The sequence below is a fragment of the Epinephelus lanceolatus genome, chromosome 3 (assembly GCF_041903045.1).
Source record: "Epinephelus lanceolatus isolate andai-2023 chromosome 3, ASM4190304v1, whole genome shotgun sequence".
NCBI classification, from domain to species: domain Eukaryota; kingdom Metazoa; phylum Chordata; class Actinopteri; order Perciformes; family Serranidae; genus Epinephelus; species Epinephelus lanceolatus.
In genome coordinates, this window is record NC_135736.1 from 23,375,848 (window position 1) to 23,398,600 (window position 22,753).

Sequence of the window (22,753 nt, forward strand, 5' to 3'; positions counted from 1 at the left end):
CAGACAAAAGACAAAAATAAGTACAGATAAATAGATAAGTAAAAAACAAGATTAAATAAAATAAGAGGTAGATGCAACTCATATATACGAGTAGGAGTAAAAGTGTGAACTATACAAGAGCAATTCAAGACAAAGCAATGTAGAATAGTAGAACAATAAAAAAATGTAAAAATAGACATAGGATTCACAAGTGTGAGAGAAGTGGAAAAGTCACTGTACGGTTGTGCAGCGTGGACGATGATAATCAGTTAGATGAGCCTTCTCATTTACCCTCTCCTCATTACAACGTGGTTAAGCAAATTTCCACGTCTGCTTTAACTGTTTGACACTGATGAGAGAGAAGGACTTTGTGTGTATGTGGATGTGTGCACATGTGTAAAGCTGCATGCTAGTCTGTTCGATTTGGGTTTTGACATCACGCTCAGAACTCTCCCAGCCCACAGCCCACCATCCAAATGTCCTACCAGTGACCTCAATTCACTTAAGCATGCCCATTGGTCCAATCAGCGTCAAGCTCCAGCTTAACTGAGCCAATGACATGTGTCATATCAAACCTAATCACACTGATAGATCCACTAAGTGGGTCAGCAAGTCTGCTTGGCCTAGTTGAGGAAAACTTTCATATTCATGGCAAGAAACTAAACTTTAGTAAGAGCCCTAAAAACTGTGACCTGCAATTTATTTTTTAGACACGAAATAAGTGCAATGGTTTTACAGCTGGGATGCTCCAGCCACATTTTAATGCAATTACCTTGGGCAAGGTTAGCAATAATGACGACCAGCAGTATTTTTTCATTACATTTTGGCTACTTATCGACCATTATCATTATCCACATTAGCAACTGCGACAAAATCATTCTGCACATATTATAAACCTAATGGTGCATATCACTGTTGTTATGTGAACCCCTTCTGACTTTGAACATTTCCATGTTTAAATGTCATTTGAAGTATTTTGCGGTCCCCTGTGATTTGGGCATCTCAAAATGTTTGAAAATTGTGTTGAAAATCTCCAAAATGCACTATTGAAATTACACAAGGCTATTTCATGTAAATCCTGAACAGCTGGCAAAGTATTAAGGTATTCTGGACTCTGTTAGTGATATAGAATATAATTTACATTTTGAAACACGCTAAATGTGACCCATCCTTGACTTCAGTCAGAATATAAAGTCTAGAGTGAGGCTCTGGCTGTGTCTACGCTGGAAATGTGAATAAGTCAAACAGCTGTGGAGCAGAACCCACTCAGTGACAGGGAGGCTGAGGGGGGGGGGGGACGGGTTTAAGTTATGAATATAGAAGGGTGGGTGGAGAGGTGAGCAGAGGAGAGGGGGAGGAAAGTGGGGGGAGGAAGAGGAGAGACAGTAAAATGCTGCCGTCACTTAAACTCTAAAATGAAAGATCGATGAGCTTATTTAAATGTGCTCCCAGAGACGAGAGTTGGCTCATATAAAGCCTCACATTTATGAGGAGGGGTGTGGGCATCGATTGACTGAGAGAAAGAGAGGGAGAGAGAGTGACTGAGGGAGAGGGACAGAGGGGGAGGAGGGAGAGAGAGAGGGGCAGGGAGAGATCAGGAGGATCAACCTTGGCTCATGAATTTCATCCTTTTCCTCCTAAAATAAAACGTTCTAATAAATGCTGGGGATAGAAGGGTCGGAACCTGGAAAATCTACAGCCTTCGACTGGCCGCCTGGCACAGCTTATCAAATCAATAACCCAACCCCCCCTCCACCACCACCAACCCCATCCCGCATCTGTTTCACTAATTTCCAATTCACCCCCTACCCCCAGCACACACGCATATACAAACACAACTCCTGCCAGCCATTCTGAGGTATAGACATTTCGCAGCGGGCCCCCCCCCCCCCTTAGCCAAGACAGCTGGAAGGGGCTGGTGTGTCTGAGGGTGGGCAATGGGGGTGTGTGGTAACTTTGGTGCCGGTGCTGAGACCTTCACATTAGAAGGAGGACGCAAGGAGCTGACTCTGCAGCCACACCATCCTTCCGTCTCCCACCTCCTCCCCAACACCTAGGAGTGAGGGAGAGTGTGACGACTGGGAAAAGAAGGGAAGAGGAGAGCAACTTTTGACACACACAGAGGTGTTGTCATACCATCATCATCGATTGAACTGCAGACACAGCTTTCTGAGTGACAAGCATGGTGCGCCGCATTCCTTCTCTAACCCCCCCACTCCATTTCTTTTTCTCACCCCCTTTCCCTGCCACTCCCCTCTCCCTCCTTCTCCTCACCACACTGCCTCCCTCCTCCGGACTTTCTTTCCCTCCTCAGTCCTTCTCTACCTTCCTGCACTTAAACAGCATGGCATACACATTCTCCATGGGTTCACAAATAGCTCACCCCCACCTCTAACACACACATATATGCACAGACATTCCTAAGACCCCTCCTCCGCATGACCCCCAAGTCTCAGCCTTACATTCAGCCCACCACGCCATCTGTGACCCAGAGAAAACTGTGTGCCAACACTAGCCTGACCTTTTCTGTGCTTTTGTTTTGGCACTCTTGACATGATCCCGAGAGGTATATGCACACATACAAAAGAAACACACATACACACACACACATAAATATCCACAGTTTTCTCTCTATTGCTGCAAAAGAAAAAAGTACCATGGCAATGCACAATTTCTACACACATCTTTTAGTCATGATACAGTAAACCTTCTGCAACCACAAGTCACACACTAATCTGGACACCTGCCATCACAATAGGGTCAGCACTGGACTAATAGGAGGCAACGTGACTGAAAACACTATGTGCTGCTGCATGTGTTTGTGTGTTTGTGCTTTTGTGCCAAATCAAGAGCTGTAGTTAAGCAGGTCATTGACTAAGAGGGGGATTATCAATGCTTGGAAACTGTAACACCCCTCCCATACACATCCTCAATACCTTAATCCTACAATCATCATCCTACATTCTATACATTATAACAATAACCATAATTTACACATCCTCTGTATTAGGTGCCTCCCCCCACAAACAATCAGCCTGACTTCATTTACAGAAAAACATTGTTGGCATCATAAAAAACACCCCCTCCTGTATTATCCTCCTGCAGGGACACATCCAAACTAATAGGCAAACTGTTATACTTGGTGTATAAATCACACCCTTGTTTCCAGTTCAGGAGTCATCATCTCACTTTCCCCCTGTTCACCATGGTCCCAGTAACAAATGAGTCTGTCAGTGTGTGTTTTCAGACAATACACTTTGTACAATGCCACTCTTTAAACACCTACTGTATTAACAGATCTATCAACATAAATATTCTTTAATGCATCTCTGACATTTGCACCTAGGAGTGGGAGCAAAGCTCTTACCTTGGCCATGCAACATGTGGCAGCTGCTGCCGAGAAGGAGCAGGAGAAAAAGAGGCGTACACCGGCTCCCACTCCGGGCCGTCCCTGTCCCCATCATCTTCCCTGCTGCGGGTCCCTCCACACGCTCCGGGGACCCCTCAGGGCAGCAAATTCCTGGTTTCATCATGCGGGAGAAGGGAGCCAACAGTGTCCGTGTCCGCTTGTGCTTTGCTGCTGCTGCAACTCTCTCTGTCCTGCGCACGAATAGGAAGAAGTCCGAGCGGAGAAGGAGACGCGGGCTTCGGCTCTGCGTTCCCGGTGAGGCGAAGCTCAGAGCTCCGGGAGTTCACCGCTGTCACTGCCGACAAGCTCCCCGCTCTGACTCCCCAGCTCCGGTGTCCAAAACTCAGCAGGCAGCGGGAGAAGAAGCACAGGGGGGACTTTCCCTCACTATGTGTCTTTACGGTGTAACGGCACGGTAATCTCTATCTGCTGTGGCGGAGTCCGTGTGTCCCTGCGTCCTGCGATACCTCATTTTCATTTGCATTGATCGAGCAAGGAATTAATACATTTGAGTGTGTTTTAGACTTATCGGCTTATTGCCTGCTATCGACCTCAAATCCGCGCTTGTTTTGATGTCTTCACCGGGGATTTGTCCCGCGGATCATTTAGCTGTTTAGAGAGTGGTCGTATTAACAAGAGAAGCAATAAAACACGTAATTACCCAACCATGCTTTTGCCCTGTATGTGTGCTCTAAAAAAAATCCATCCAGTAATTGATTCTGTGAACACCGCTGGTTTTGAGTGCAAACAAACTGGACAGAGCGTCCGTGATGGAGAAGCGTGGGCTGCAGTCTGTTATCTGAAGTTAGACATCCACTCTCCCAGAAGGGGTACTCTTCCCTCGAATACAAGATAGGCTAACTTGCCGTAATGCGCCGGGGCTCGGATTACACGGTGAAATTACACAACAGGTTAGCTTCAGAAAGAACAAGTTTCTCAGCAACAACTGGGAGCTTCCTTTCCTACCTTTCCTGTACATACACCAGCGAAGAAGAGTTAGCGCGAGCCAAAAAGTAACAGTCGGTTTGAACTGGGGGAAAAAAAACGGCCGTTACAGAGCCGGTAATGTTACTCTCACTGCTGCTACTGCGACACTGGAGCCTTTCGCTTTTTTATCCACAGTCTTCAGCGGTCCTCAGAAACAGTCCGCCCGGGGATACAAACGGTTACTTCAGAGACGTTTATCCGTTCATACTCACGGGAGTTTTTGGCTACACTTAGCTGCGTTTCAGCCGTTTTGTCCTCCGTCTCTCGGCACCCTGTTGAGGCTTGGGGAGCCGACTGAGGCGATGCGTCTCCCTCAACTGAACACCTGCCACCCTCCTCGACACACCAAGGGGAGAGAGAGGGCTCCTGTTTAGCCTCACTCAGCTGCCTTTTCGGTCTTTTGTGAAAGCAAACACTCTCATTAAACAGTCTTATCTTACTTTTTCCACTATTATTACCGTTTTCGAGCTCAGTCTCCCCCTTAATCTCTCCCTCGATCTATCCCAAACTCAAAAAACTAAACTTCCATTCACTATCATCCGTTGATGCTGATTGGTCGAGCCCAGAGCTCCCGCTGTTCCTATTGGACAGCCTGAAGTAGGGGGCGGGACGTAATGCCAGCACTGAGAGCGCGGTGGACGGCGCCCCCAAATCCCCCAACGCACAGAAACGTGTCTGCAAGTTTTTCCACATTTTCCTCTCAAAACAGATAACCAGTCGACCATTCACTGTGCTAAGGGACTGCACATTCTTATAATGTATTACTTAATAAAGCTGTGTGTGTCAAAGTAGTTGGGAGGCAATAGTAGGCTGGACCACAATGAGATGATTACAAGCCTTACCTCAAAGAGCTCTCACTGTTATTTTACTTTGGAGGAACTCTCTGATGCACCACTGGTGGTCCAGCTACACACACATGCTTCATTACAAAATAACTGCCTGGAGCTGTACTACTGATAACCTAGTTTCTTCCATGGTGAGGGTCATTAAATGGCACATTAATATTAAAGCCTACAACACAGTGACCTTATCTTTTATTGCCTCAATAAATCCTCAGAGGCAGTCTTCCCAGCCCCTGAGTGGCCAACTAGTCTCCCCTCGCCGTCTAGCTGTCCCCAACGCGTTCTCTTCAACAGGCACCTTCACCTCGGCTCATCCATTTATCTTTCCATCCAGGCTCATTTGGCAATTGGCTTCGGACTTTGTGTTTCCAGTGGAGTGGCCATGATGCTGTTTGGAGTTTCCATGAAAAGATTCTGCCAGTCAGTCTGCAGTGCCAAACCTCAGAGGTTGCTCTGGATTTTACATTAAAACACCAAAATCCCCATCTTCTACCACAGAACTGCTATCAGAAATGAATTCAAATTTGTACAGATTAATGGGAAAAACCTCGATAAAAGAGTGCATAAACATGAGATATGTAGATGACTCATGTGAATCACATGCTGTGGCCTTTCCTCTTACCAGAACCCATATTCATCCAGCTGCTAAAAGTAAAATTTTGGACTTAAGTGAAAGATAAAAGTGAAAATCCATCTTGTTTACTACTTGCAAACTTCGGAATAGAAGTTACCTATCAGATTTATTTTAATTTAAAAGTTCTCTTACATGTAAAAGAGCTCCTAGATCAGTGATGATACTCAGCTCAGGGCCTGTATGCCAAATTTGGCTTGCAATAGTGTGCGACGTGGGACCATTTTCTAATTCACAATGAATTTCAATTGTTTCATACCGGATTTTTTTCTGTTTTGATTTTATGTGTGTGTATTTTGAATGTAAATTAGGTGCCAGAGTGCATAAAAAGCATCGAAATAGAGCTTGTTCATCAAAAAAAAGTGGGAGGATTGTCCAGACCAGTCAGAGCTGACTCCCAGATGTCCTCTAATCCTAAAAACAAAGGTATAGGTTTGGGGACACATATGAAACGGGGGGTTTGGGTCCTCCCTCAGGAAATTTTGGGTGTCAAACACTTAATTTACTGTATTTTGGTGCATTTTTATGCATCGATCAAGGCCTTTTTTGCATCAGTCAATGGAGGAAATGTCTTAAACTCAGTCCTCTGCTACTTTCATGCTTTTACTGGAGGAGGGACAAATGCACATGTTCTAAATATTGAGGGGACTGTCTAGTTATTTTGTGTTTCCTTGTGGTTGTTTTATGTCTCTGTTTGCAGTTCCTTTGCATCTCTTTGTGGTCATTTTGAGTCTTTCCCTTAATTAGTTAATTTGAGCAACATTTGCAAGTGAAAGCCAAGGGGGGGCCCTGACACTTTGGGCCCCTGGGGCTGTGCTCCTTAGGCCCCTTCAGTAATTTATCCATGAGTATAAATATAAATTCTTAACACTTGGTGGAGAACTTTTTACTCCAACACTGGCTCTTTAGAGCAGTCTAAGTTTCATCAATACAGGCCATGATCTCAATCCTGCAGACCCCCTATGGGTGAGTTTGGAGTGACAGTGGGGAACATCTTTGGGAAGAATGGCGTTCATCCCTCCGGTAAAGTTCCAGAGACTTGTTTAAACTATGCCAGGGTGCACTGAAGCTGTTCTGACAGCTTGAAGTGACCCAGCACCTTAACTTTATGTTGGTTTTGTCACTCATCCGTATTTCTGTCACAAATGTAACCGGGAGCCCAGCGTAGTGGCACCAGCAAGGCCTTTAATTGCTTTCTATATGTCAGCCATCTTGCTGCTCTTCACCATATTTTGCTTGACTGCACAATACCAAAAACTCTGCAACAGCTCACTGTCAAACTCTGCATTTCCTCTGAGATTATTTTCCTCACCTACAAGGTGCAAAAAAAAAAAAAAATCAGCAACGGCACATCTGGCTGACCTGTTCTGCCTGCTCCGCTAACCCAATGGTCTTTGCACCTTTGGATACTGGTCTCCTTGTCGCCCCCTCAGTCACCTCCACCTAGCTCCACACTTTGCAGGCAGTGACATGTTTGGAGACAGTGACAGACTGCTCTGAAACTTTGGATGTCTGCCAGTTGCTATGATACCGTCACCATTTACACAATCTTCAAGCTCAGACACAACAGTGATTTTTGTCTCTTTCACAGAGTCACTTTCATTTGTTTGCACCATCTTTTAACAGCCTTCTGTCCCACTTTATGTGTGGTGCCCTTGAGTTTGAGCAAGGTATTTTTGAAATGGAATACATTATCTAACTCTAAATATAATGATGCCCCTGGTCACCTCTGACCTCTGCTTCTTCAAACTGTTTCTGGCTTCTTTCAGATTCCCAGCCTTCTTTGAGCCTACATTTCTAATAAAGATGTTTTTTCCTCCAGTCTCTGTCCTGTGCCAGTGGATGCAGGTCATGGATATTGCAGTAATGTTATGTGAATGAATGTAAGCAGCATTTTAACACTTTTAGCTGTAGGGGGAAATATTCTTCAGAACTGACTCGAATCATAAATTGAAAGAAGGCTGGAAATTCATAAAGGAATATGTTTGAGGTAATAAGTTGTCCATATTTTGCCCCCTGGTGTATCAGGGTAGATTTTATTTGATAAAAAAAAAAAAAACTGTAAAAAGTAATGATTTTGAAGTGAAAAAATTCTGTTCAGTAATTCCTATGAAATACCATTTACCCACTCTGCCCTGTAACTATTTATAAAAAGGAACAACGCTCCCAAAGCTAAAAACTGGAGAACCAAGACTTAATGAATAAAATGCTGATATTTTAGGGAGAGTTAAATGTGCCAAAGTGTATGCTTGTCATTTTCCACTTAAAAATACATTTCTAAATACTATACATGTTATATATTCCAATGATATGTGAGTAGACACCTTAGAAAATCATATTAAGAAAAAAAATTAAGTTTCCACATACTTCCTGTCACATGACGTTGTTGAGTTCCTGACCCATCTTACTGAGGGCATGGCGACAACAAACCTCCACAAGTAAAGGTGATTTTCATATTATAATAATATTTTTTTTGTTGACATATATATAACTACTTAATCATGAAAGTCTCTAGAATCATCCAAACAACAGAAATATTACATTGGATGTATAGTTTTTTCTGTCTGCAATCATTTGTCCAAGCGGCAACTACTGTTGCCGGTGGGCACATACCTTGTCAGTAGATAATAATGTTAGCTAACATTACCAACATTACAAAGGGCTAATATTTGGTAACAATACAGTTTTTGATAGTGTTAGCTTTAACATTTGGTAACCAACATTACTAGTGTTTGGTAGCTAGCGCTAGCTAACTACCTAGCTAACTAACTAGCTAGCTATTAGCGCTGTCAATGTTAGCGCTGACTGTGTGGTAGATTAGAAGGACTGAATGATGTCAAATACAGGGAGAACATCTTTAACACTATTGTACATGAACAGGGATATAGAATTGGAATTGTTTGGTAAAAAATATCCATTTCAAATTGCGTTAATTTCACAAAATGGTGGCCCCCAGTGGCCATGGGAGCAAACTCTTTTGTGTTTTCCACAGAGATAAACCAGGAGGATTAGAGAGGTATACTTTGGCAGAGGTTTTGGACATCCTTGATGCAGATGATCCCTCTGCAAAAATCACAAGCATTTCAGTTGTGCCAGAGTCTGAGAATAATGCCCGCGAAACAGACTGTGACAGCGATTTTTCTGATGATGATGATGTGACCTGTGATCCCAAACGCTTACCATCTAGGCTGCTCAAAAGAGACTGCTTTGTGTCTGATGGTGACATGCAACTACCCATCATTGATGATGGACAAGAACCTGAGTAGCTATGTTTCCATCCAAAAGTGATTCGAATCATTGGGAAATGCGCATTAAAAGAAATACGAATCCTGTGTGTTTCCATTAAATGTACGGACTTTGGTGAAAACTACGAACTCGCACGAGTTTTCCGCAGAACCGAAAGCAAAACAAGTCACGCATTCTTCTTCTTCTACGTTTTCTGGTGGTTGGCAACCAGCTTGTAAATGCATTACCACCTTATTAAGGCTAGAAATGTTCTTATTTTGTCCTCCGTCCACACAAGTCTTGTGTTGTTGTTTTCTGCAACGTTTTTGCCTTGTGAGTGAACCGGAAACACCGGAAGCAGTTGGGGTGAAAGTGCACTACGTCAGACTTAATTTGAACATAACTGTTTCCATCCCCCGTTTTGCGAATCAACATTTTTTTCTTATCAACCAAAACCCAGCTATAGCGGGTGTATTTTAGTTTGTGCAAATCAGGGGATTTTGATTCGAATTTTGGCATTTCCAATTTTTTTGATGACAAAATTCATGAATTAAATTGTTCTCACACTTGTTTTAAATAATAAAAGTCTTTCTCAATAAAGACAGCTGAATTACGTGTTGTTTTTTGTGCTCTAATTCACTTTTCACCATTAGAGGGGTAGATACAAGGTATGTGCCCACCGGCAACTATAGTTGCCGAACATTCAAATGAGATTTTCTAGAACAGAGAGCACAAAATGGAGGAAATAACTTTAGAACATGTTCATATGGGACTCAGTTAACATGATTATATGCATAAAAACATTGAGAAAAATTTGGGCACAAATGGGTTAATATATTCACTGCAGTCATTGTTTTTAATGCAAAAATGCACTTAATTAATTCATCTATGTAATGTTCATTTGTATGGGGATGGCACAGATAAATGCCACACACTCCAGCATTAACAGGCTGAGCTACTTTTCAACACCCATCCCTTTATAGGGCTTTATACAAATATACATCTAAATAGGAAAACACACAGAATACCTAACACAAGCAATATTGCAGAAAAAACACATGAGAAAAAAGCTTCATCATTCGTGTGTGCTACTAGCAAATTTATTGAAGTGCACAAAAAATTACATGTGAGAGTGGAGAGATCTTTTTGTGTCCCTCTCCACAATTTAAATTTGCATAACACACACTAAATAGAAATGGTGCTTAAGAGTACCCAAAAGCATTTCTTTGGACAGGTAATTATAGGGGAACATGTTTTGGTTTTATTGAGTCACCAAGCAGCAACCTCCAGGGCTGAAAAATTAAGCCCACATACACACACATATGTGCCAAAAACTGCAGTTCCTTGAATGGCCACTTGAGGCTGGCTCTAAAAGTCAGTCAGTCCCCACAGACCCCCGTGTTAACATGCCCAACTTTACACCAGAAATAGACATGTTTACAGCCTGGTACGAAAAAGGATTTTGATCTCTATAGCTTATTTAAACATACCCCTCGCTCCTCTACCGCTCCAGCCTGTCATCCAAATGTGGTCACTTCCAGCTCAAAACAAAACAAAACAAAAAAAAAACCAAGATGGCAATAGCTGAGATACCAAACTTGAGGCTACAAAACAGGAGTCCATAATGCAGTGGGTGACATTACGGTAGTTATGGCCATTATTTTTACAGTCTATGTATGGCACCCGTCTTTTAAATGCTATGTAATAATAATAACACTCAAGGTCACCATACAGAGCAAGATACATGATTTGGCAAACACATATTTTTGCCGTGATAAAATCAGTCAGACATAGGGTCTTTGTCAAACAGAGCTACACTGAACCAGTGGAGGTGCCATATAGCAATATATTGTTAAATTTTTGAGCCCTGGGGACCTTGATTGATGCCAGATAAAACCATGGAGGAGTCAATATACTCGTAAATGACACTTTTACTTAAAATATGAATGATTGTTATTCATTTCTGGCAAATGTTGTCTAAAAAGATTCAAAATCCTGTACTAAATGCCTACTGAGAAACACAATACGTTTCTCTGACTGAGAACTGCTTTGATGTGTTATCCTCTGGATACTGTGGTTTATTCTCTCCCCACTACACTAAACTGAACAAAACAGTGGCTTAAAAGGTTATCTACTGGTTCTTCAGCTTAATTTAGTTTGGTTTACCGGGGAAGGAATCAGCAGAGAACCTCTAAAGCCAACACATTCTCACTCAGACCTCGCCACATATCGATGTTTGATCATGGATTTTCCACGTCGAGATATGACATGCAAGGTGCCCTGGGTGTGTTGGTTGGTGACGTTCTGGGACACTGTGTCAACTTGTGCCTGTTACATAACCAAGCGCTGTTTTTTGACAACTTCAGTGTGATACCAGGTTGCTCAAGAACCATATAGGGGCTTAAAAAGTTGTGTGGCAGCAGGCCACGCCAAAGAACCGCTGGTGAACCAATGTTTTTTTATGGGTAGCCTACTGTATATCACCTGAAGAAGCCTGATTACTGTAGAAGCTGCTTGTGATCAAGAAGTTTCTAAAAGCTTTGATACGAAAAGATCATTTAAATGCATGGAACTGTTTGTGCATTGCACCATAAACGATCTCTGATTAGTTCAATGTTAGTAAATTTTGCTTTTGCTCACAAAGTTTCACATTTAATTTTTACATGTAACGCACAAAGTACAATGAAATCCCAACCAAAGTGCCAGAGGAAATCTGGGCATTGTACATTTCTGCACACCATGCGTGTTACATTTGTAACTTCCATATGTAGTGGATAGGGTGAAGCACAAGTTTCAGTTTTCAGTTTCATGTTGTGACATTCTTGTCATTACTGTGTGGTTAGGTTTAGGCACAAAAACCTCTTGGTTAGGGTAAGAACAACACCGTGGTCTGGGTTAAAACAGTGATTTGGTTGCGACAAACACAGCTGGACATGTCCTGAACTCTTATTTCAAAACACCTGCTCTTGTTGGTCTCAAACAGTGGTCGGCTGCTGTCTGCTGCTTGGCAGCTGTCTCGCCTCACACCATCCACCATCCCCTCCTCCTCCTTCTGATGAGAAACTCAGCTCATATACACGTCTGAACTACGGCATGTGGATGAAATGTAAATGTTACATATCCGTGGTTTGTAGAACTGTACAATGCCAGCGTTGTATTCTGGTGACTGGGCTGTAAAACCTTTACGAGTGACAAAATGTTCTAAACTCAAGAATCACTTACTGTTTTTTTCCCTGGAATGTTCAACTGATTGTCATCACCTTCTTCACTGAATGGATTTAAGACAGATATATATAGTACATATAACCAGCTGTTATCACATGACCAAACCTCTTTACAAAGGTCACATGAAGACGTCTCAGCGAGTTTCATACGCTGAATAAAGTCACAAGATCAAAAGCTCTAGAAAACTTAGTAGATGATCCTTTAGTTTAGAATATTCTAATGTGTTCAAGGTCAAGACTGAACTTCAACTCTCAAATTAAATTCTTGTTATCCGTACCCATCATCCTTAACACAAACTCATGAGAGCACACACAAACTGTTGATAGTAAAATAAATCCCAATAAATGTCAGACTCAATAAAACAAAATGTTTTGAAATGAAACCCACCGTGGCTTCGAACCATTTCTTCAAACATTATTTTTGCATAATATTATTGGATTTATTTTGTAACATGTCCAGTTCTTATTAGTCATTCAAGTCACACAGACACACAGACACACACTCCCACACACACACAAACACACACAGTGGGTTATCTGGTTCCAATACACAGACTGAGTGCTCACAGGTTCTAACTCAGAAGCCAATTTACCTTCCAATTACCTGTGTATCCAGTACAATTACCACTGCATTTTCTACCCTCGATCCATCTATTGCTCGCTATCACCAAAGCATCCTGTTATGGCTTCTCACCCAGAGAGAGGCACATATAATTAGAAACACACAAATACACACATTGACGCACACAATATTCATTTTGTAAATGCACCTCAGATGGATATCTAACCTGACATGTGCATGGACATCTATCTGAAAACATCTAGCTACATCTACTCGACAAAACCCTCTCTCCTCTCGGCCTGTGCTCTCACCCACCCTCTCTCTGTCCAACACACACACACGCACACGCACACACACACACACACATACATACAGTGCTCCCACGCTCTCTTCAACACACTCAGTGCAGCGGCGAGATGACCTCGGCAGAGGATTCTGTGATCAGGGCTGAATGATGACACCAATCTCTGTTATCCTTGCAGAGGCAAACATGGGGACTGTCCCCTGTCTCTTTAACACCTGTTTGACTAGGCTAATGACTTCTGTCCTGGCAATCAACACAGTGCTGGGTGCGCACCCACACAAACACGCACACCCACATACAGGCACATGCAGAGCTAATGAGCAGCTTCCTGCAGCTCGAGCTGTCATCGTTGTGGAGGGAGATAATGTCAATATTAACTGACCTGTCATCGCAGTGGAGTGCTGGGTGGATGCATACAATGGGAAAGTGGTTGCAGACAGAGACAGGGATTTTAAAGCATAGCTGTGGGACACTGACTAACAGCATCAATTGCTTATTCTTGTTGCTTTTAGAACTCTTGTTCCCATCAGCACAATGGCTGTTTTTTTTTGTTTTTTTTTGTTAACTGCTCTTTCACCATCATGTAATTGCCGCAGGCTGCTGGATATGAATCAAGCTTCAACACAGCATGTGTGCCACACCTAGTCACAGTGCACAGTCCCCGTCAATACCACATACATTCTCTGTTGTGTATAGAAACATACAGTAAAGGGACACTATGATGGCTTTTGTGTTGAGGCTTTGGTTGTTGTCATGATGTGATGTCAAGGCCAGTGGAATCTAAAGATGTCCATTTGTTGAGAAAAGAGCTCTGCGTGAGTGTGTGTGTGTGTGTGTGTGTGTGTGTGTTTACAGTGTGTCCACTTGTGCTTGTGTGCTTGCATGCATTTGTGTACAGGAATTATTCTGTCTCTTTCCTGACCTCGATATCTGCCTTCTCTTGTTTGTGAGAAATATAATTACAGAGAAAGACACAACATTAAAAGCTACTAAACGGAATGAATAGAGGTCCACTTTTCTAATCGAACACACTTACAATGGCTCTACTGGAGGGTTTGTGAGACTCTCATTGTGTTTTGTGTGTGTGTGTGTGTGTGTGTGTGTGTGTGTGTGTGTGTGTGTGTGTGTGTGCCACTGTGTGGCTTATTGTTTGGTCTCATTGTAGCCCAGGGTGATGCTGCATTCTTGCATTTCAGGCAGATGGAAACTTGATCCCCCAAAACCAGTGGCTCCACCTGTTATCCAAGCTATCTCCTGGGGCTAAAAGAGAGGGCGAGGGTGCACCGAGAAGAAAGAGCAGGAATGAGGGTGAGCTGAGGGTAGCAGGAAGCCTTTCATGTGAAAAAAGGGAGCGAGTAAGGAAATGAAGAGGGAATTGTAAGGAGTTAGGTCACACCTGTAGCGGGCTCAAAGAGACAGGGAGGGATGTGGGGATAAGTGTAACACCAGTGGGAGAAAGAGAGGATCGGCGTGGAGAGGGAGCACTTTTTAGTGAGCCGAGCAGATAGAGAGGGGTGTGAAAATCATAGCCTAAGCTTTCAGGGCTCTTTTATGAAAGGAGAATGAAGAAAAGTAAGTGAGAAAGCAGAAAGAGCAAGGCTATTGAAGTAAGAAAAGGGAAATATAACCAATGATTTCAGGGTCATTGTGTGGACTGGGCAGAGAGGGTGCAGGGAGAAATACAAAATGAAACGCTCAAGCTGTGGCTCTATGATTTTTTTGTTTGTTTTACTTTCTTTGTGAGGGTGTATGCTTGATCTCTTAGCTCCCGCCGTGTGTCATCCCTGCAGCAACAAACCGGACAGTTAATCTAGAGCTCCACCTCGCCTCACGCTGGCCAGCTCCTCGTGTGTCCGGCCTGACTGCAGGGCCTCGCAGCTGGTCCCAGAGAGCTGCAGTGCAGACTTCTGGGATTGGGCTCCCGAGCTAAACTCGGCACACCTGTAATCACATACAATTATCCAGCATCACACTGTGGAAGAGGAGGAGAGAGCGCTGACACACTGTATACCCATAACAAACACATAAAAGGAAAGCAAACACAAGAGGAACACAAAACAGAACTCAAACTGCTCAAGTGGACTAGGAGGTGATGCAGAAACATAAACAAACACTTAATTTTTGTGCGTGCCTGTACTTGCATAAACAGGCCTGTAAGAGCATGTGTTCCCACACACACTTGCATGAGGGCATGCCCAAAGGCACTCTCTCCCGGCCTTTCCAGTCTACAGGGTGTGGATGGCGTTACAGAGATCTCACAGAAAACTGATGCCATGCCCTGAGGGAAACACACCATGAGCTTTAATTTTCCTCTTTTCCATCCAGGCATCTCTCTTCCTTCCACTCTGCCTTGCTGGCCTTTACTCATCCTCATCCAGACTCACTTATTTTCTTACAACCAATTCCACCTTTCCACCATATATAAATTCTCTCCCCCCTGTGGGGATGACAAACATAGAAACTCTACATTTTTCCCTCATTGTAATATGCCTTCTCTTCCAACTCCTGCTCCTCCCCTCATATTTCACATACATCTGCTGTACCTGATGATAATATAACAGTATAACATTAAAGCAGCATAACATATGGCACGTGTGCGTGTGAACATGAACATTACGCAACACAGAAAGTATGTGAGGTGTGAAAACTCATAAGCAGCATGTAAGTGTTCCTTCAGTGATTTAAAAATACCTTCACTAACTCTATCCTCTCTGTAGGGTGCTTGCAGAAGAATACACTTCAAAAAACACCTCAGAATAGAAACACAATTCAATACCACAGAGACACATTTATAAGTGTGGCACATAACAATGAGTGACGTATGTAAATTAATTCTTCCCGTGGCTTACTATTGATGAGGAGGAACGAGGCAAACTTGTTTTAAGGTCAGATCAACACAGTTTGGTTATTTTTGTTTCAAAAACATGGATTTTAAATTCAGAACAAAGATAACTGGGATCAGACAGAAGTTCCTTGGCGTCCTGACCTTTAATAGCTGATCCAGGCACATCAGTTTCACAGCTATTAATTTGCTTAGTGTTAATTACTGTGCAGGGCATGCTTTCATTAGACCGGATCATTATATTGCTTCATTTTTTTTGGGCTCCAGTCAATATGTCGCTCCACAAACTAGAGCACTGAGACACTCTGGTATCAAGTTTTACAACCGATCAATATGTATATTTGAATGCTAACAGAAGCTGATGGTGTCCAGTGAGGTTATTGACAAGAGTGATGCAGCCAGACGACACGGAGCTGATCCTATTATTACAGAAATATATCACTAAAATTAGATTTTAAAAAGTTGGCGCCCTAATTAGAAGAACAGTTTCTGTTTGCACGTACAGTGTAACTGAGATGAAAAAGACACAATTAACACGAGGGTGAAAATGTGGTTTCACAGACAAACACAATGAAGCTGTGAAAGAAAATATGCTTTTCTTACAAAAGAATGTCCCTGATAACAAAAGTGAACCATTGTTATTCATTTAAATACTGTCAGGCAGATTCACAGAGGAATTATGCAGCTTTTGAACCTGCACAAATATAACAGAAAATAACTACCTCTCGAAGTACCCCCAAAAAAGTGAAATGCACCCCTAACTGCGCTGCCAAGTAAATAGTGTTATTTGCACATATCTAAATTAGGTAATATGCATAAATTTGGCACAAAATTGGCCCCTTTCTATGCAAATTAGCCTCATCGTTACAACATCACAATTCAAAGACCAACGCTAACAGCCACACGTAGTTACAGTGTAATTATTAGCATCTTAAGGTTGGTGGTAACTGAAGCACACTGACAGACCTGGATATTAAATCCCGAACACTGTTTCTCTCTGTTACATTTAAATTCCTTGCCTGAGGTTTTAAGAAATGCTTCTGCACCTTGTCGGTCAGGACCTGTAGCTCGCAGTCTGAAGATTTCACTTTCCTTTTTCTCTCTGCCTCCTGTGTTCTTAGCACAAGGGCAACATTTATAGACTGCCATATGGATGATGGCAATCAGATGCAAGAAAGGGAGAATTGCACTCAGCTGCTAAACTTTATAGGCGTGTTTGCGCTATAACATCATTAGCATGATCTCCATTGTGAATCAGATCTTAAGGCCGCAGATGGTGGTTGCAATAATTCATGGTGCTTTTAGCAGCGGCAGTGTATTATTTGTGAATGACAGGCTCCAAATAGTGTTAGGGAAGACTGTGTATTTGTTTTGCACCTAAAGGAATAGTTTGGCATTTTAACTCACTTTCTGGGGTTAAAAGAGAGGATGGAAACTGCTCTCATGTCTGTACACTGAGTGAAGCTAATATTAGCTTACCACCTCCCCTTACCACCTCGTCTAAAGCTTACTAATTAACACATTATGTCTCAGTGTAAAGACAGCAGTTTAAAGGGGACAGGGGCAGTATGTGCCTGGCTATTTCTCGGCTTTGAGCCGTTGCCAAACAACCAGTGGTGACTCAGGAAGTTACTGGTCCCAGCCACAAAAATCATCCAGTATATAACTCCCTGTAAAATGGTCAATTGTCTTTTTTACAAGTTGATTTTTGTACAAATTAAAATCTTAATTAATTATTGAGCTTTCAAGGTGTTGGTGGGCAAATTTCATTACCACTGAACACAGCCAGGCAAGTGAGAGTGGGACCAATCTTCTCATCTAAATCTCTGCCAGAGAGCAAACAAGCGTATTTCCCAAACTAGTAAACTCTTCTTTTAATCTAACAATACTTGTATTTGTGTGTGTATGTGTGTGTGTGTGTGTGTGTGTGTGTGTGTGAGGGGCAAAGAGGAATGTATGCACTTTATTCTTTCCTGTTATGCATGAAAGCATGACCTCAGGGTTACACCGCACACACACTGACTGACACACGTATTAACACTGAACATGCATGCACCTGGCTGAGCTGGTCACTGGTGCATGTGCACCCCTGACATGCTTTCTACATGCACATCTGTCACAGATGCACATCACAGCACCTTGTCACCCCCCCCGACATCTCCTGCTCCTGCCCTCCATGTGTCTCCTACTCACTCTGCCGAAACACACACATGCCGCCTTCACTGCAGTTGTCAGAAAAAATTCAGCTGGGAGTTGAGCCCACGTCAAAGACCCAACAAAGTGAACAACACAGATCAACAAGGAAAGAAACTGCTTTCTGTTGTATCCAAGCTACCGATACATGACAGGGTGTGTTTTATTTTTCATTATAGTGTATACAGCATTTAATTAGAGTCACTTAACCCTTGCCTTGTATCATTATGTTGTTGAACCAGGATGCATCTGTGGACTGAACACAACATTTTATTATTCTTTCTTCGTAACCAAAAGTCCTTGAATGCACAGTGAGTTATGTCTCAGATCTATCTCTCTTCACTGTACTGTGTGATAAGAGCTTATGAGGCCTTGAAGGCAGGAAGAACAAACAGGGTTGAGAAGATGAGAGAGTGACACACGGGTCCCAGTCTGTAGATCTGTGTGAGCCAAAGCTGTCTAAGACTCAGAGGAAAAGGGTGAAAGTTACAAGGTGGGGACATCTTCATCTCTTATCTCCTCTACCTCTCATCTCCCATTGGACCACAGAGCCACACTGCCCCCCTCAGGCCTCCAACCTTCATCCATCTCTGTAGAGACTTGCCTCCTTAAAAAAAAGAGGAGTTGAAAGTTTTTAAAGTTTTAAAACCGTAAACACCATCACATTGTAGGGAGTCATGACCACCAGCCTCCAGGGGCTATCAATGAGTGTGTGTGTGTGTGTGTATTGGGTTACCACCCCACAGCCAGGTCACAGGAACCAATCAGAGTCTGTGCTCAGTGGATGACCCGACCCTGAAATATCACCATGCGTGGGATGGCTGGCTGACAGCTGAAGCGGATTTCCCACGCAACCTCTCACTTAAATTGTCATACACACATTTGTGCACGCACATATGCACAAACACACACATCCAAATTAGCTGCCAACAGCAGCTGAACATGTGTGTGTGTGTGTGTGTGTGTGTGTGTGTGTGCGCGCACGTGTGTGCATGAGTGGTCTCAGCTGCACTGGTGGAGAAGTAATTCAATTGAAAACACTTTATCTCACTATACATCATTCTCTCCCTTTTCCCCTTCGTAAACTTGCTTCTGCATTCAACATCTCTCTCCGTCTCCCCTCTAACAGGTTACAATCTTCAAATGTGAGGATGAAAAGCTTAGCTGGACTTCACTCTAGCCATCCATTCAAGCACTCATTTACACCTAGGATGCAGTTAAATTATTGGTAGAAGAAGAAAAACAGAGATTTGTGAAACTAGAAGGCTAGTAGCTCGCTTAAGTGGTCACATAAAGCTCAACATGTTTACTTCCTCTCTACAGTACCTTGCAGTCAGTATAGACGCTGTTTCATCACACTGTGGGGCTTTTTCACAGAGGACACTCTGACATGTCACAAAAGGAAAAGCATGTGAATAGAGTGCTGCAGGTATGATGTGTTTTTGTAGGCTGACATGGAAGTTAGCGTGGCCCTGGTTCCCTCCTCAAAATTTTGGATTATTGCAGAAAATAAGATCTGCGGCAAAATTAGTGTTTGAAATAGACGTTTTTTGTTTGTTTTTTCAGGAGGATAATATTCATAAATGAACACCACTTTTATGATTTTTGAAGAGTAAATGCAATCTGCAAAAGTAAAAAAACTCAAGTAAGGACATAGACTTCGCCAACGCAACAGCTGTGTAGGCATGTTCAGCTTGATTTTCTGTGGTGCCATTGAGACACTTGTTAACAACCGCCTTTTTTTAAAACACTAAAAGTTCACAAGTGGGGTATTTACTGATGTATTTTATGTTGCAGAACAAAATGTTAAAGTCTCTTTAGCTTGTGTTTACCACAGACTTTATTTCAAGCATCTAACCAAAAATTAGGGCTGTAGTGTTATGTCAACAGAATCAGATTTGGCTGTTCAGTATGAGTATTTCACAATTTGTTTTATTCAATATGAAATTTTAAAGTTTGAACGGGCTCAGTGGATAGTGAACAAGCTAAGTGCACTAATGAGGGATTGGAAATGTGCAACAACATTTTTGCAGACACTAGATATAACACAAAAAGCAGAGACTGTGAAAATCAAATTGCTGTGAGCTCTAATTTACCATTTCTAAGCAGAAGGGAGAAGATAATGTAATAATTGGTGTACTCCAGTGAGTAGTGGAGCGTACAGTATGCTAAGGCATACGCACCTCTTTTTCTGGTCATGTTTACCCACCTATCAGTGAAAAAGACATTTCAATATATAGGAGAGTGTACACACTACTTCCTTAACAATCTACCTAGCAGTACACTTGCCTCATCAACTACCACTACACCACTGGTTGTCTCGCAGCCTCATGCTGCAAAGTCTCTCTTCCTTGGGGCCACTGCATCATGTTCGCAGCTGTCTGTACCAAAGAGTAGCATGAAAGTCAAGAGCACTCAATCCGCAGCAAAGTCTAGAGACCAAAACATCTCTAGAAGTACACTGTATAGTACACTGAAAAAAAAAAAGACTGCTCGACCAGAGGCAATCGCAGTCGACTGTGGGGTCTCTGACTGATGATTCTATTCTCTGACTTTCAAACAGCAGCCCTACCGAAAACCCACTGACTTCAAGACAAGGGAACTGGAGGTGCACGTTGAAAACTAATTTCCATGTTTTAGGACTCATTCCTGCAGCACTCTGAAATAAAATTAATGACTCAGGGTCCTACTATGACAAACGCTCTATGACTATAATACTACTATGAAAAAAGTCAAAATGTCTGCTATGTAAAAAAGATCTATTGCTATTTCTCAACATGTCTTTGTGCACTGTCATAAACACTTTGATGTATTGCATAACCAAAGGCACACGTCCAAAACAGTTTTCTTGGGAACAGAAGAGATAAAGATCTCAAAAGATAACAATCAAGCATAACTGGTAACCTATCTGGAGCTCTGTGGAAAATGAACAGCTGTGTTACCAGTAATTGCATTCACAACATGAAAAAAAAACCCAAGCAGAAATAAATAAATGAATAAATCATAATCACCGCACTTACCTACATGCGATCACTGCACACTATACATGACTTTACACACATTGTCAAGGGTGTTGCCATGACAGTTTAGATTAGTGTCTCACTTAGTTCCTCCAATATGCACCTTATTATATGTTATTTCCCATGACATGACAGATCCACGTTTAATACAGTGGCTCTGCCAACATCATTATGAAATAGTATTTCACACTATGTCACGATGGTCCTGAGATTCACACAGCATTCACAGTTTTTTTATGTTACCTTAAATGAAAACAGTTTCATTGAGTTATGCGCTGTGAGGTTTAACAGATGTTGAGCCTGGTAAAAGAGAGCAATGGTATTGAATCAGTGCTCAGTATTGACACGTAGCTCGATCCCCACAGACACCAGTGTTAAAATACCCAACTCCACAGCAGATATAAACATGTTTACAGCCTGGTGCAAAAATTCGCTAATTTCCCAGTTAATGACAACTGTACAGGGGGTGGATCTTTATACAAGTCACCCAATTACATTTTATTTAGGCTTAACTTTATGCAATTTAAGGGCAAGGCTGCTTTGAGCAACAGGCTATCTGTGGATAGTGTCCTCAGGCTGTCAGTCAGATCCACCCCTCGCTCCTCCATAGCTCCACCCTCTCGTCCAAATATGGGCACTTATGGCTCTAAAAAACCAACAAGGTGCAACCAAAATGTCAAACTCAAGGCTTTAAATGAGGGTCCACAAATTAATGTTTGATGTCACGGTGGCTACATCCATTATTTTATGCAGTCTATGCTCTGGATCTGTACTGGAGAGATGAACCATTCCTCCAAAAGACTATCCCAAATCTGTTTTGATGATTGTGCTGAAACCATTTTCTCCTTAGTCAGGTCAAGATCTGGTGACTGAAGGCCACAGAATATGATTCAGGTTTGCATTTGGTGTCCACTTATGTCCTCTGAATGGGTGAATTATAAGATTAAGGTGCTTAATCATAGAATAACAATGATTACTCAGAACAACTTTGTATTGATTTGCAGTGACCTTTCCCTCCATGACGACAAGTGGACCCAAATTATGCCAATTAAATGTAAGAACGCCCATTTATTCAGACTTCCCTTTAATTTGTTGCCAGGCCACAGATTACATTATTATAATTTACCATTTTCTGTGGCCTGCCATGACAGAAAAAATGTTAAAAAGTAATTTAAGTAACAGACAATATTTAAAGGATTTAGTCCTTGATTGAGCCTCTTCTACATGATTACATTACTCACTGACTGTGTCATTTTAAATATATCATCATCGATCATTAGGTCCGCTTAAGGGCAACTGTATTCTGTTTCAAGCTTTCTCCTCCGCCTTTGGACCGCACTTCTCTACCCTGCAACTGGCTGTGATGTATGGCTCGACTGTATGTATTAGAAAGTGCCGACGGGAAGTGATGGAGGGGCATGTTTGGATGATTAATGAAACAGGGCTCAGGATTAAGAGCCACTGACACAAGGCAAGGAGAGGACATGAGAGTTTATGTAACACTGTGAGGCTGCAGGGTGGCAGCTGCTATATCC

The 22,753-nt window shown here is 42.4% G+C and overlaps 1 protein-coding gene across 1 annotated transcript in view; it reads right to left on the minus strand.

The window, feature by feature from the left end:
* Positions 1 to 4,861, minus strand: part of LOC117255508 (protein sidekick-1-like) — a 282,626-nt gene extending 277,765 nt beyond the window's left edge. Inside the window, exon 1 of the mRNA XM_033624487.2 lies at positions 3,347 to 4,861. Within this exon, the coding sequence (XP_033480378.2) occupies positions 3,347 to 3,512 (166 nt within the window). The 5' untranslated portion in view covers positions 3,513 to 4,861. The remainder of the gene's footprint in view (positions 1 to 3,346) is intronic.
* Positions 4,862 to 22,753: the final 17,892 nt, after the last annotated feature.